The following is a 16,559-nucleotide window of genomic DNA, read 5'->3' as shown; positions in this document are numbered from 1 at the left end:
AACTGGTCATGGCACAAACAAGATGTTGGAATCTGGGGAAAAGACCATTTCTCTGCCCAGGGCTTGTTAGAGCAGCTATACACTGTTCTGGATAAAAGTGACTTTCTATGGTATACAATCAGGTATACTATCTGCTGCCCCTGACTATATAGAGTTATAGATACAATTTCAATCTAGTCAGAGCATAATCACAACGTAATCCTTAAATAAGTATCGATCCCCTATGCTGGTTTCTTTACTACTCATGCCCATGCCCATTCCAAGATTCTTGGAAGGAATTATAGCCCTCCATGAATAGATATTGAACAGCAGTCTGAAAACATGAACAACAAGCTACAGAATTTGCAGCAACCAATCAAAGGACTCGGTTGCAAATTTCCCATCCCAGTCTAACAGGCTCAGTTCAGATAATGTAAGAATACATTGTTCTGAAATAGAGTTTACAACAACAATATCCATTGTTGTATCCTCTTCTCCCTCCCTTGTCCCGTTCGTAGTTTGATGGCAGGTAGTCTATCACAAAGACAGAAATAGTGTCTCTCCCTGCCCATTTGGAATCGTGTTCAACTTGTCTTTCAATAAAAGACAATATAGCCTCCACTCTAACAAGCCCCAAAAAGGCTCGTTCCACGAGGTTGAAAAAGCCTATACAAACATCCATTACCCACTGTCTTTCAATCTTTTCAAGTAATTGCCTCTTGCTTACAGTTAAATATTCCCAAAAACTCAGTTCCATTTACACTTAAAACCAACTTGCAAACACCTTGAACTCTTCTATAAATTTGCAAAAGCCATGCCCAACTTTTCACCTGGAAAACATAACTTCTTTCTGCACCTATATATTGACATACATCTCTCTGCTTCACATAACATAGCCTCAATTTGAATACCATTTCTAATCAACGTAGTAACAAGCTACATGGAATCCATTAGCATAAGCGAACTTACTCAACTGGCAGCGTTGTTTCTTTTAGCACTTGTTCTCATGCCTCTTCTGATTATGGACATCCTAAAAGTAGAAGCACATAGGAAAAGGAAACCAAGAAACAACCACTAACAATAACATCTCGAACGGGAAACATAGGAATCTACGACATGTCCTCGGCTATTAGACTATCCATCTAGTGCTTCTGCCTCTACAACATCCATGCCAAGTAATAGACATCCTCAGAAAATTTCTACATAGTCATTAGCTTTTACCTTAACACAGGTAAATTTATCATGCATTTCACATGGGGGCCAGAACTGCAAGAAAATCATGTAGGATTAGCTAAAGAATCTGTAGGTTGGAGATGCTATTACTGTTGGATTTGGTGTAGTTTATGCTGGTGCAAAATTTTTCATTGCTGTAATGAATATTGCCTTGAAGCCTATTAAGAAAAATAATGCCTATGCAATTGTTAATCATATGATGTTGTCCACTACAACTTCTGATTGATATTATATCACAATCAACTTCTTCTTTGTAGCTACCTACTTGTTCTATGGCTCTACTTGTTACGAACTAACAACATTTGCAAATTTGTCGGTATTTCTTTGGGAATAACTTCCTTAATGTTATTAAAATCAACAATATCTCGGATCTTAGATTAACATTATTGATAGAACCCCAGTGTGATGGGTTGGTAGCTGTACATTTTGGCTAGCCGTAAGAAATTGCTTCTTGGATCTTAGATTAGCATTCTTCATAGAACCCCAACATGATGGGTTGCTAGTTGTACCTTTTGGGTCATTGTAAGCAATTCCTGCTCAAGATGATGAATGGGTCGTTGTAAGCAATTCCTGCAGACAACTACTAGAGCTAAGCAAGCCCATGGATCAGATTGTTTACTACAACATAACCAAGAAGTTGAGAGCTATTGGACTGAACCACTAAACCTGACTCAAAGTCACCACTGTGTTTTACAATCTAAAATTGTCCAGAGGAGAAAGTTAGTGAGGCTAGTTGTAACTCTGAAAAAACATCTAATCTCATCATTTATGATTGGCAGCCAATGAAACTCTTACAATCTAACACAAGGATTTTATTTGCGATTTACCTCTGATGTCGGATAGATCACTTAATTCCTAATTTGCTTTTGGTGTCACATACATCATTTTATTTGCGATTTGCCTCTGATGTCAGATAGATCACTTAATTCCTGATTTGCTTTTGGTGTCACATACATCATTCCTATAAAAAATAGTCATTTATCAAGAACCACCTCCAATCTGACAATTGTACCAGTTGGTAGATGTCTCTCCACCAGCTTTTCAAGAAAGCTTCTACATCACCCAACTTCTAAAATGGAAACACCCTCGATTTGACAGCTCTGCCAGTTGGTAAATGTCTCTGGAACATTTCAGCTTTTCGAGAAAGCTTCTGCAATTGTACGACTATGGTATGTCTTCTGATCTGTCTCTAAAACTAAATTCTGTTTTCTTTGGATATTTGCATCTATACTGATGTTCAAAATGAATTTTGTATGATTCAGGTCTGCTACATCTGATTTCCTCCTTTATCAATATGTCAAGGTCTGCCACATCTGCGTTCCTCCTTTATCAATATGTCAACATCAGAAAGAGAACTATTATGTCAACATCAGAAAAAGAGTTCTGCTTTGCAAATGAACAGTTCCATCTTCAGGTACGTTTCCTTTCAAAATAATTGTCTCTATCTCAACTTAATGCAATGCATAAATGTTCATCTGCCACTGCTTCTTCCATGATCTCATCTGGGTCACCGTTTCTCAATCCTATACAATTCTGGACTTGCAGAGCTGTATTGCTCAGAGAATCAAATTAGGCCTCCCAAGAAACTCTGATGTCAATAAGCGCAAGATGGAGCTGTCTGCATATTTCAAAAAGAAGAAATTCCTTTTGATTTTGGACGATGTGTGGAGTGCAGTGAATCTGAAAGATTTGGGCATGGAATTCGGCGAGGGGAACGATTACAATGGCAGTAAAGTAGTATTCTCTACTCAGAACAAAGATCTGATTGTAGAATTGAATGCAGATGAGGCAATGAGAGTACAACCCTTATCCTATGCTATGTCTCATTGTTGTGGGAGCAAACGCCAAGTCACAAAACATCAACAAGATCTTGTCTTATTAGGCAGAGTTGATGAAGAAAAGCCAACCTTGCCTCGAAGCTCTAATCACTTGATCAATGTTACATACTAAGCTATTTTTTTGTTTGCTCAAATTAGGGTGTTATGTTGGTTCTATTATTGGGTAAATATATTACTTAGGCAAGTGCTTTATCTATGGTGCGGTCATTCAAAGGTCTGGATGATACTATTTTTGTCTGGTAGATACATGATTTTTGAGTCCCCAGCTGTACCGGTCAACCATACGTTTGCAACTTGAGCTCAATGCTTTAATTGTTAATTCAAACTCGATATGCTTATATATGAGCCAATTGAATCAAATTTATCAAACCAAGGATGTACTGGTTTTCTTGTTTTTCCTGTTCATCAGTAGTTTAGAATCTAGATATATCAAAGCCTGAATTCCCAAGCACATTCATACCCATATAATGTAATAATATTCGATGCTTGACCATGGCGAAGATCCGTATATGGTACCCCGGCAGGGACTACCGTTACGACAGTCGCCCTCTTGTTTTATATGAAACTTACTAATTGTTCTTTTCCTAATGCAGAGAGAATCCAAGCCAATAATGGATGAAAATTATCTAAAAAGTCTCTAGTAGCAAATTAATGTCGTGGAATCTATAAATTAGTCTAACAATTTGAGTAGTAAATTAATGTCGTGGAATCTATAAATTAGTCCAACAATTTGATAAAGAAAACTAATTAACTTTTATTGTTATTAGTTACTTTGCAAGGATTTAGTAACCATTTCGGAATACATCTAGTTTAACGACATTCGCATAGAAAGGTCTCCCATTCAATTTGGATTATAAAGATCTTAAAGAAAATTAAAATCCCCATGGTCCAACCCCGCGGACGCCTCCTTCCTTTTCGAAAAAATAATTCGAAGTCTATAAAATACCCTAACAATCTAACGAATAAAATTGGTTAATTTTTGGTGTTATTAATTACTTGCAGGTATTTGCAGAATTTGAGAAAGTGACTTTTCATAATACAGCTAGTCCAACGAGATTTGAAGAAGGTGTCACATTCAATGTTTATTATAAAGAACCTATAGAAAATACATATCCGCATGGTCCAACCCCACATACGCCTCCGTACTCTTTGAAAAAATAACTCCTATGACGATGATATATGTGTTATATTGAATTTAATTTTTGTTCATCTTAATAATGTCAACCTGCTTCTCGATAATGAAGGTCTGCACACCGTTGCAATTCAGTTTAGGAGGCTATGAAATTTAGACTTCAGCGTTATATTGCTTTATATTTCAATTTGACTAGTTTTTTAGTAGTTTAATCGATATTCTGCGTCTTTTAAAACTAACAAAATTTTGTAGAAATAAAAGTTCATAGTGAAGTTTAAAACGGACAAAATTGTGTACAAATAAAAGTTGATAGTGAAGTTTTCATGGATGTTAAAAATCAAATTTTCATAATTATAAAAGTTTATAGTGAAGTTCATGTTAAAAATCAAATTTTTATAATTAAATTATTAGTGATTTGAATGAAATTTGATTGTTTCCAAATATTTAGAAATATTCCTAATAACCCATGAAAACAAATTTTGATATTGATAATATTTTTAAATTTACAAACCAAGGATAATAGGAAAAATAAATGATTTCATTCCAATTTAAAAAATTAATTTCATTTGGGTTTTTTAATATTGATAAGTTAAAATGGATTATTCCTTTCCTATGAAGTGGGCAATAATTTAAAATTTGATATACTGAAGATAATTATGTGTATCGTGTACAACCTATTGGAAGTGTCGTTTTTGTTTTAAAATAAAATGTGATAATGGAGTAGAATATTCTAAACAGTGATAATAGTGGAGTAGTTGATATGGCACCAAAGATGTATAATATAATATTGTTTATTAAATATGAATGCATTTTCATTAAAGTTTTATGCTATAGTCTAAATTTTTAAGTTTTGTATATTTTATTATTGGTATATGTGTTATATTTTATTTTATATATTTTAAATTGTATTTTTATTCTTTTGGAATATGATGCTAATTTTTTTTTTAAATGAAATAATGAATTTGCATTGTTTAAAATGTGTTTTTGAATATATATTGTGCAGATTACGAAATTCAGACTTAACATTTTAAGAAATTCTCATTAAATGGAAAATTGAAGTTCAGACTTACGATTTTGAATGAGGTTCAAAGAAACAAAAATTGAAGTCGTTGGTATATAAAGAGATATTTTATGGAAAGGAAATTTTTTATACCATTTTGTTTATGGAAATAAAAAATTAGAAGAAGATATTTTATGCAAAAGGTTTTGAAAGTGGAAAGGATGTGGAAAAAGTGAATAATTTATGCATATTTTGAATGTGGTTAAATGAAATAAAAAAGTGAAGTATTTGTTTATGATGAGATATTTAACATATAAAGATATATTTAATTTATGGAGGGGAAATTTTTTATATGATTTAGTTTATGGAAATAAAAAGTTATAAGAATAAGAAATTTTATGAAGAAAGTTTTGAAAGGAACAAAGATTTCAAAAATTTACATAACCCATTTAGGTTCAATTTAGAGGGATTATATTTCTTAGAGCATATTTTTTTTAATAATGTAAACTTTGCAAGATTTGTAAAATGATTTATGTTTGAGAGATTTAACTATGGAAATAATTACACGTCTTATTTGTTTTAAGTAATAAACTGATAAAATATTTTAACCGTTTTCTTCAATAATTTTTTTATTTTTATTTTTTAATATGATTGGTCTATAAAATGAACTTTGATTTCTTATAGTAGCATATAGACTCTAAAAAGGTTTTATAAGCAATTATTTATAGGTTATTGTTGAACTGTTTCCTAGATTCTTAACTAAGCTTAGTGTTATCCAAGTGTGTAATTATTATCTAATATCACCCACTTTCACCATCATCTTAATTTTATCAATCCCATATACTTTCAAGAATCTACAAAAAATAGGTAATAATTTATTAAAAAGAAAAATCATTATTTGTAAAACATGTTCATAGTTTTAATCAATCTTTTGTTTAATTTATAAAATAAATACAAACTCTTTTATCATTTCATGGACCTTAGTCAAAATACTCTGCATGTAGTATAATATAAACTACACATCATGGAAACATAGGTAATATAATAGCCAAGTTGATACTGAAATTATTAATTCAAAATAAATATAAATGTTTTTTTAGTGTTTAATTTACAGTAAATATAAGTGGAATGTAAGAAAAAATATGCAACAACTAATCTTTTTGAATGACACAGCGCAGTGTTGACGGTGCTGGACCCGCCAACATTCAGGGGATCACCCCGGTATGAAGTCCCAACTAGACCTCACACCGTTTTGTGTAAGATTCCCATCCAATATGATAGCCCGATTGCCATTATCTTAAGGATTTGCCTCAACTCTTGCTTGTTAGCATAGGAGAGTGGTTTGCTTTGTCTTCGAGAAATGAGGTTCGCGTGCATGGCGAGTGTAAGTGTCACTTGTGTCAATGTTTCTTTCACTATAGAGGGAGAGGGTGAGAGTGAGTCCCAAGTGGGTTGGGAGAAGTCCCAACTCTACTAGGAACACAAAACACAACAAGACGTGCACAAATTTTGACAAAGCAGTCCACACGGATGCAGAATTCACAAAACACAACGGAATATAACACGTACAACACTTAGCGGATTAGTCGACACGAGTGCAACGGTTGTTGCAACAAGTTTTAAGTGAAAGGTCTGTCTGATGTCCGGAAAGGTACCCAAAGGATTCTCACAGAGGATGGTAGAACCTTTCCATCCATGCTCTTTTAGGGACTTCCCAATGACCCGTTTCACTATGGAGCTCATGAGAGTTGTTCTAATCTTGGGTATATTAATTTTCTTCCTTGAGCTAGTTAAAATAGAGAGATACTTTTGATCTTCTAAGGTGGGGTTGATGACCTCCTTATAATATCTTAATTCTCTTTTACTGCTAAATCTTCCTCACACCCCATTTTTCTTTGAACTTAGAAGTAACAATATTTTTAATGTTATTAATGTTTTGCAATGCAACATTCTTGTCGATCTCCCAATGGTTTAACCAAGCCCTCGTGTCTTTATACCAACCTCGTTTGAGCCTTAGGTGGTTTTCGCTGGAATTTAAAGCTAGCTTAGGAAGTCTATGGTCTCCTATGTTATTGAGTTTGTGCTTGTATTATAATATATAATATATACTATTATTATATTATATTAATTTTGTTATTGTTAAATATATCAATTTATATTGTTACATAGTTATTAATAAGTACAAATAATCCACCTCTAAAAATTACATTAACACTATATATATAATAATTATTAATGTGATTTATAAATGTCTATTTAAATATATCAATCACTATAGTACATTAACACTATATATCTAATAATTGTTAATGTGATTTATAAATGTCTATGTAAATATATCAATCACATTAATACATTGACACTATATGTGATGTATAAATATTTATCTAACTATATCAGCCACAGTTACTAATACAATCGTACACCTATATTAACTACATTAATAAATATAATTGTGCTAATTAACGATATAACGTTTAAAAAAAAAATTACTTAACACTACAAATAATGATACGCAAAATATTTCCACTTGCGTGCGGAATTGACTTTATCAACGGTGTTGACGAAAATTTATCGGATTATGAATTTTAGATTCCTGAAATGAGGCGAATCCTATTTCCAACTCTATTGTAAATTTAATGCACGCTGACATGCGGGGGCGATAGCCACATGCAACGCGCGCGTGATGACTAGGGGGCGATAGTCATCACGGTGCGCGTTGTATGTGGCTATCGCCCCCGCATGTCAGGCGCATTAAATTTACAATAGAGTTGGAAATACATGCGGGGGCGATAGCCACATGCAACGCGCGCCGTGATGACTAGGAGCGATAGTCATCACAGCACGCATTATATGTGGCTATCGCCCCCGCAGGTCAGGCGCATTAAATTTACAATAGAGTTGGAAATACATGCGGGGGCGATAGCCACATGCAACGCGCGCCGTGATGACTAGGAGCGATAGTCATCACAGCACGCATTATATGTGGCTATCGCCCCCGCATGTCAAACGCATTAAATCTACTTGGAAATAGGATCTGCCCCGAAATGATGGCCACGTTGATACATTGATCTAGGCTCCTCTGAAAATTATGAATGTATAAATAAATGAGATCTCTATACGTTTCTGGTGGGTGGCCACAATTACAATTAAGAAAAGCTTGTCTCGCCGTGTGATGACAAGAATGTCAAATCATGCTGCACCGTATTCATCCAATAGTGCGCGAACCAGTATAGGAAGGATCCGCCAGAAATGATGGCCACGTTGATACATTGATCTAGGCTCCTCTGAAAATTATGAATGTATAAATAAATGAGATCTCTATACGTTTCTGGTGGGTGGCCACAATTACAATTAAGAAAAGCTTGTCTCGCCGTGTGATGACAAGAACGTCAAATCATGCTACACCGTATTCATCCAATAGTGCGCGAACCAGTATAGGAATTTCGAATCGGAATCACTCCTCAATTCGACGATTTAGACAACTTTTTTTCAATCATTTTAATAAAGGATGTGGACGGTTGTAACTTTTTTTGGCTGTATTTGACAGGTAAATCAACCTGTGATGTGTCGAATTTCATCCCTGACACGAAATACAACTACGACCTCAGTATTTGTTGGCTTATTTTCTAGAAAAACAAACTTTATAGGGAGAAAAACCAAACTAATTCTCAATTTAGATTAATTTTACTCGTTAAAAGAAAAATAATTGAGTGTCGGTTAAATTGATTTTTAATTCGGCCTGGAGTATGCCGTAAAACTGCTTCTGCTTGGCTTAGAGCTCGTCTTCCTCGGACGTAAGGAAACAGGTTAACGGCCCAAGACCCAGAGGCATCTGGCAGGAGTGAAAGCCTGCTCCCTTACGGACCACCAGCGGGTTATTACAGGGGGCGTGGTTTTCCTTGATAACAGTGATGAGTCAAACCGACATTCGCGGATAGCAGCCAGAGATGGCTGTCCTCACTGTTGGTTTGACACCTGAGTTTGATAGGTTTTGCCACCTTCGGGAAAAAAAAAAAAAAAAAAAAAATTGATTTTTAATGGTTAAAATGGATTCAGTACTATTAATAATGGTTGGTCATTTAAATTTTTAAAATTTGATTATTTTTTACTTTGGAGAAAATTTATTATAATTTAGTTGTCAATTTAACACTTAACACAGTTATTTTTAGCTGTTATCAATTAAGACAATTATTTTTAGCTGTTATCAACTAACAGCACGCTGACTCATCACCTTTAATCAAGGAAAACCATGCCCCTAAAAATAACTAGCTAATGGTTTATAAGTCGCTGATGATTTCGCTGATGATTTATAAAGGACAGGGATTCACTCCTATCATTAAGCCATTAACATATTTCCTTATCTTTCAGATAAGAAATTCTTAGCCAAACAAAAACTGTTTTAGAACATACTCCGACCCAAAAAAAACACAAACAAGACTCAAATTTAAGTTTCGCAAAAAATTCATCTTGACCGAATTTAAGTGGCAGGTCTAATTCCGCGAATTTTTACAGTCGGCCAACGTACACCTTATATATTTGGAAAGTCTCACTCCGTTATATCAAATTTACGAGGCTGTCGGAATCAAACCGATTCATTCAGACGGTTTTGGCATCTAGGTCTGTTGACCGACATATTTCTTTGAATAGAATAGAATCAGAAGACGGCCCAGAACCATGATGCTATAAGAAGTGACAGACTGGACGCACAGCCATGAGCCTTAGCGTCCTCTCTACGCCATTATTATTCCATCTATCCACGGCCTCAGCGTTCAGTTGTTCATTACTCAGTAACAATGATTTCCAAGGTTCACCCCGAGGTGCCAGACTTCGCAGGGTGTGTTGGAATCGACAATAAGTTCTGCAAGGACTCCGCCATGGCATTGACGGTTTGGAAGAAATCTCTGGTGTTCAGTTGCAGCGGCTTCACTGTGTACGATGCGAGCGGGAATCTTGTCTTTAGAGTGGACAACTATTGTTCCGATCCCAAGAACGAAATCATTCTCATGGACGATAGAGGAATGCCTCTCCTTACAATTCGTCGCAAGGTATAACATATATCTCTATTGTCCTTACAATATCCTTTGCTCTTCCTGTAACAAAGTATAATTGAATCTATGCAGCTTTCGAAATGGCAATGAATTGTTTTATTGTATGTGAAACAGAGGCTGAGTCTGCATAACGAATGGCAAGGTTTCTTGGGAGAATTCCAGGACGCCCAGAAGCCACTGTTTGTCGTGAGTGTTAGTTATCGGAATATGAATTTTAGATTCGTTAGACGATGGCGACGTTGATACATTGATCTAGGCTCCTCCGAAAATTATGAATGTATAAATAAATGATATCTCTGGTCGGTGGCCACAATTACAATTCAGAAAAGCTTGTCTCGCCGTGGATGACAAGAATGTCAAATCATGCGAACCAGTGTAGGAATTTCGAATCGGAATCACTCCTCAATTCGACGGTTTAGACAACTTTTTTTTTGGATGTTGACGGTTATAAATTTTTTTCGGGGGCTGTTGTCGAATTTCATCGCTGACGCGAACTACAACTACGACCTCAGTATTTGTTGGCTTATTTTCTAGAAAAACAAACTTTATAGGGAGAAAAACCAAACTATATTTCTCAATTTTTACGGCCTTGAGAAGCTTAATGTTACTCCGCAAAAGAAAAATAATTGAGTGCCCGTTAAATTGATTTTTAATGGTTCCAATGGATTCAGTGTCATTAATAATGGTTGGTCATCTAAATTTTTAAAATTTGATTATCAATTTTTAAAATTTGATTATCTTCTTTTTTTTTTTTTCTTTTTTTTTTTTTTTCACTGTTGGTTCACGGATACCATAGTCAGTGGTCCGCTACGTCCAGGATCGAAAGTCTCTAGAGTGGACCCCACCCGAAGGGGGTCACACCCCTCGGCCATCACAGACCTAACCCCAAGGGCTTTCGGGTTTCGACCCTGTGACCTCCCATTGGCGAGGCCCCGGCTTGACCGATTGAGCTAACCCTTGGGGCTAAAATTTGATTATCTTTTATACATGGGAAAATTTATTATTATTTAGTTGTCAATTTAACATTTAACACAATTATTTTTAGCTGTTATCAATTAATACAGTGATTTTTAGCTTTTATCAGCGAACAACACGCTGACTCATCACCCTTATTCAAGAAAAACCATGCCCCCTAAATAACTCGGTGATGCTTTATAAAGGACAGGGATTCACTCCTACCATATATCTTTGGATATTGGGCCGTTAACATATCTCCTTATCTCTCAGATAAGAAATTCTTAGCCAAACAAAATTGATTCACTCCTACCATAGATCTCTGAATATTGGACCGTTAACATATTTCCTTATCTCTCAGATAAAAAATTCTTAACCAAACAAAAACAATTTTAAAACATACTCGAGACCCAAAAAAAACACAAACAAAAACACAAACAAGGACTCAAATTTAGGTTTCGCAAAAAATTCTACACAAATAGGGACTCAAATTTAAGTTTCGCAAAAAATTCTATCTTGACCGAATTTAAGTGGCATGTCTAATTACGCGAATTTTTACAGTCGGCCAACGTACACCTTATATATTTGGAAAGTCTCACTCCGTTATATCAATTTACGAGGCTGTCGGAATCAAACCGATTCATTCAAACGGTTTTGGCGTCTAGGTCTTTTGACCGACATACTTCTTTGAATAGAATAGAATCAGAAGATGACCAAGAACCATGATGCTATAAGAAGTGACAGACTGGACGCACAACCATGAGCTTTAGCGTCCTCTCTACGCCATTATTATTCCATCTGTCCACGGCCTCAACGTTCGGTTGTTCATTACTCAGTAACAATGATTTCCAAGGTTCACCCAGAGGTGCCAGACTTCGCAGGGTGTGTTGGAATCGACAATAAGTTCTGCAAGGACTCCGCCATGGCATTGACGGTTTGGAAGAAATCTCTGGTGTTTAGTTGCAGTGGCTTCACTGTGTACGATGCGAGCGGGAATCTTGTCTTTAGAGTGGACAACTATTTTTCCGATCCCAAGAACGAAATCCTTCTCATGGACGATAGAGGAATGCCTCTCCTTACAATTCGTCGCAAGGTATAACATATATCTCTATTGTCCTTACAATATCCTTTGCTCTTCCTGTAACAAAGTATAATTGAATCTATGCAGCTTTCGAAATGGCAATGAATTGTTTTATTGTATGTGAAACAGAGGCTGAGTCTGCAAAACGAATAGCAAGGTTTCTTGGGAGAATTCCAGGACGCCGAGAAGCCACTATTTATCGTGAGTGTTAGTTTATCACAACGATTCTATATGCGGAATTAGAACTTTAAAGAAATCATAGATACTGGATGCCCAAGTATGCTTACCTCCAGCCATTGATGTTACTTTTGCTGCAAACCAAACTTACTGCGGTGTTTGAAACAATTCCTTCCTCTTAACCAGTGCTCACGACAACGGATGCAAAAACACGTGATTTTATGCTGCACAATCTCAACACTACGCTCCACGACTGTTGGTGGATTCGCAACAACCTATCTAATTATTCCTTCGCTGCAAATACTAGAAAATCTGAAGGTACTTCCAAGCTATGCTCTCTCAGCTTGATGTTGTAAAAACTGAAGGGGATTGAAATGCTAGCTTGGGGACCAAACAGATAAATTTATAGCCAAGCTTCCATCAAGCTTCTGATGGCTATGTGTCAGGTGTTCCACAGATCAAGGTAGAGAATTCAAGATGGAGTAATGGACCACTTCAGAAGCTCCCAACAAGAAAATTAATTAACTGCAGTTGATTTCCTTAATTTAAGGAAATTACGGCAGTTGGTTTCCAGAAATTAAGGAAAAACTACAGTTGGCTTTCATAATTGTAGGCAACAGTTGGTAAAAAAAAATTAATGGAGCTTAACATTCTCCAACTTGGTCCATACTTCCTAAATTAATGTCTCAACTTAAAACCCATTGATAATCTGTATTAAGTAATAGATACATGAATCATGGCAATAAGTCCTCTAATGACAAGTATTATCTTCCATGTATTACTATGTATTTATTCTTATTATAATTTATGTGGCAACAATTTTTTAATGGATAAACCTTATGTTTATTCTTGGTCCTTCTTAAATGAATTTTCTCAAATCAACTTAAGGTGCACATAAATATGAGAAAAAACATCACAATAATTAAGAATTTCATTAAAATAACATTTTCCATACAATGAGAAACTACTTAATGGAACCAAGTCCCATATTCATTACATGATCTTTGAATTTAAATGGTGGCATGCCCCTAGTCAAAGGATCAGCAATCATTAACTCAGTGCTGACGTGCTCAATGACCACTTTCTTTTCTTTAACACGTTCCTTTATAGCTAAATACTTAATGTCGATGTGTTTATTTCGACTCCCACTTTTGTTGTTTTTAGCCATAAAAACAACAGCTGAATTATCATAATATATTCTCAATGGCTTAGAGATAGAATCCATAATTCTAAGCTCAAAAATGAAATTCTTAAGCCATACACCATGTAAAGTAGCCTCAAAACAGGAAACGAACTCGGCTTCCATAGTGGAAGTGGCAATCAAGGTCTACTTGGCACTCCTCCATGATACAGCTCCACCGGCCATCATAAAAATGTAACCTGATGTTGATTTGCGTGAATCAACACATCCAGCAAAGTCAGAAGCTGAGTAGCCAATTACTTCCAAGTTGTCCGTCCGTCTATACATAAGCATGTAGTCTTTGGTTCCTTGAAGGTACCTCGTTACTTTCTTTGCAGCTCTCCAGTGGTCTAAACTTGGATCACTCTGATATCGTCCCAACATTCCCACAACAAATGCAATGTCAGGTCTTGTGCATACTTGAGCATACATTAGGCTTCCGACAGCAGAAGCATATGGAATGTTCTTCACTTGTTCCCTTTCAAAGTCGTTCTTCGGGCATTGGTTCAAATTGAACCTATCACCCTTCACAATGGGAGCTACACTTGGTGAACAATCCTTCATCCTAAATCTCTCTAAAATTTTATTAATATAGGTTTCTTGTGACAGACCCAAGATGCCTCGAAATCTGTCTCTATGGATCTTTATGCCAATGACATAAGATGCCTCACCCATATCCTTCATATCAAAATTTTTAGAGAGGAATTGTTTCACCTCATGTAGCAAACCCTTATCATTGGTTGCTAGCAAAATGTCATCCACATATAAAACAAGAAAACAAATTTTACTCCCACTAACTTTCAGGTATATACATTAATCCATAATGTTTTCTACAAAACCGAAAGAAGAAATTACATTATGGAATTTCAAATACCATTGGTGGGATGCTTGTTTTAAACCATATAATGACTTCTTGAGCTTGCAAACCAATTGCTCACCATCACTAGAGGGGAATCCTTCAGGTTGTTTCATGTAAACCTCCTCCTCTAGATCTCCATTGAGAAAAGTCGTTTTCACATCCATTTGTTGCAACTCCAAGTCAAAATGGGCTACTAATGCCACAATAACGCGCAAGGAATCTTTCTTAGATACAGGAAAAAGAGTCTCCGTGTAGTCGATTCCTTCTTTCTGAGTGAATCCCTTAGCAACAAGTCTTGCCTTGTATCTCTCAATGTTGCCCAATGAGTCTTTCTTTGTCTTAAAGACCCATTTACATCCAATGGCTTTTGCACCATTAGGCAACTCAACAAGATACCAGACTTCGTTACTCTTTATGGAATTCATCTCTTCCTTCATGGCATTGTACCATAGTTCTGATTCTTTGCAACTCATGGCTTGTGAAAATGACTCGGGGTCATTTTCAGCTTCAATTTTGTAGTCAGATTCTTGTAGATACACAACATAATCATTAGGAATTGCTGATCTCTTTGGTCCAGTAGATCTTCTTAATGTTGTACCATCATCTTCGTGAGAAGTATGTGGTTCAACTTGTTGTTCAAAAGTTCTTGGCAACTTTTGAACTCCTTGATCTATAGGAATATCGTCAGCAGCTTGTGGAACTTCAACAATTAGTTGTTCAACACCAGTTTGTACTTGAGGGGTGCTATGAACAATAACCAATCTATCACTTGAAGTGGAAAGTTGAGATTCTGAATGATCGTTCTCAGAAATTATGTTTCTGGTTTGATCGCTCCCACTGATCAAGTCATTTTCAAGAAACTTTACATTTCTTGATTCCACAATCCTAGTGCTGTGACATGGACAATAAAATCTGTAACCTTTAGACCTTTCAGCGTATTTAATGAAATACCCACTAATGGTCCTTGGGTCCAGTCTTCCTAAATCCTTGTGGACTGAAGCACTTACAGTTGGTAAAAAATAAAAATTAATGGAGCTTAACAGTGAGAAGGGCGCCTTCTCTATTACTTCCCACAAATAATTTGGGAGAAGTGTACCAGGTTGCTTTCGATAAAAGCAAGCAGAAGCAGCAGTGTGACTACCATATCGAAGGATGTTATGCCAAATGTTCCTTCACCATTTTCAACAGCTCTGGAAACGTAGTTGCAGAGGTTTGTTTTACCTAAATCCTTGTCTCTAGGTCTTGTATATCCAAACTATTTTGCAGTGTGTTAATTCAAGGCTATGACAATACTTGTGACTTTGCAGGGTAAGCCAAAGCACGTGAGATCTGATCAGATAAAGATTGGAGGAGATGTTTTTAATCTGTCAGTGCAGCCTCGCTACGACCGAGCTTTTGTTATGGGATTGATTATCATTTTAGATCAGATCATGCCGTCTGATTGATCTGACGTTGTCAATTCCATGGAATACCAGAGTTGAGGATCATATTTTAGTTTTTCCTCCTTTCTTGGCATTAAAACTTGCCAAATTGCATGGAAGAGGAATGTGTTTTAGGTTTTCCTCTCTCCATATTGGAATTTCCAAACTCCAATGACGACCCCCACGGTTCTAACATGCCAAATATTGAAGAGCATGCGAGCCATGCTCCTGGTGATTACTGCATGTGTATAGTGAGTTTTGATGGAATGATTGTATAGTGATTTTTGATCGAAATATACTTTTGCATATGTTGTTTTGCACAGAAAGTGTAGTAAACTAAGTCAACCACACCTCGGAGAAGGATCCCTTCCCGTTAGCCTCTAGGAAAAAGCATAACTCTGCTTGTCGAGAAAAAATGGCCGTTCATTCAACTCTCCCCATAACAAATTATAATCCCGAATTTAAGGAAATGAGGACGGATTAAGTTTTTATAGAAAATTATAATCTCAAATTCAGAGAAATGAGGAGTACGGGTGATGTAAATTGTGTTTTTTACGCTTCAAAATGTTTACATGGAAACAGATTCCGTGTAGCTATTGTTTTGATAAATTATAACTCAATTTTTATGTAATGAATGTTTTTCAAATTATAATT

At 35.9% G+C, this 16,559-nt stretch overlaps 2 protein-coding genes across 2 annotated transcripts; both read left to right on the top strand.

The window, feature by feature from the left end:
• The first annotated feature begins 9,978 nt into the window (after positions 1–9,978).
• On the top strand, positions 9,979–10,476 carry LOC149158633 (protein LURP-one-related 8-like). Its single transcript, XM_089434058.1, has 2 exons — positions 9,979–10,230; positions 10,348–10,476. Exons 1-2 carry the CDS (start codon positions 9,979–9,981, stop codon positions 10,474–10,476), a joined length of 381 nt encoding a protein of 126 aa, XP_089290184.1.
• Positions 10,477–12,028: 1,552 nt separating this feature from the next.
• On the top strand, positions 12,029–15,929 carry LOC149158632 (protein LURP-one-related 8-like). Its single transcript, XM_089434057.1, has 5 exons — positions 12,029–12,280; positions 12,400–12,475; positions 12,632–12,763; positions 15,528–15,694; positions 15,792–15,929. The coding sequence occupies exons 1-5, from the start codon at positions 12,029–12,031 to the stop codon at positions 15,927–15,929; spliced, it is 765 nt and encodes a 254-aa protein (XP_089290183.1).
• Positions 15,930–16,559: the final 630 nt, after the last annotated feature.

This window comes from Pinus tabuliformis, chromosome 5_2 (assembly GCF_031772625.1).
Source record: "Pinus tabuliformis cultivar Carrire ecotype Pingquan chromosome 5_2, CPIR1, whole genome shotgun sequence".
Taxonomy (NCBI): domain Eukaryota; kingdom Viridiplantae; phylum Streptophyta; class Pinopsida; order Pinales; family Pinaceae; genus Pinus; species Pinus tabuliformis.
The sequence above is the reverse complement of the archived record's forward strand: the minus strand, read 5'-3'. Positions and strand labels throughout refer to the sequence as shown.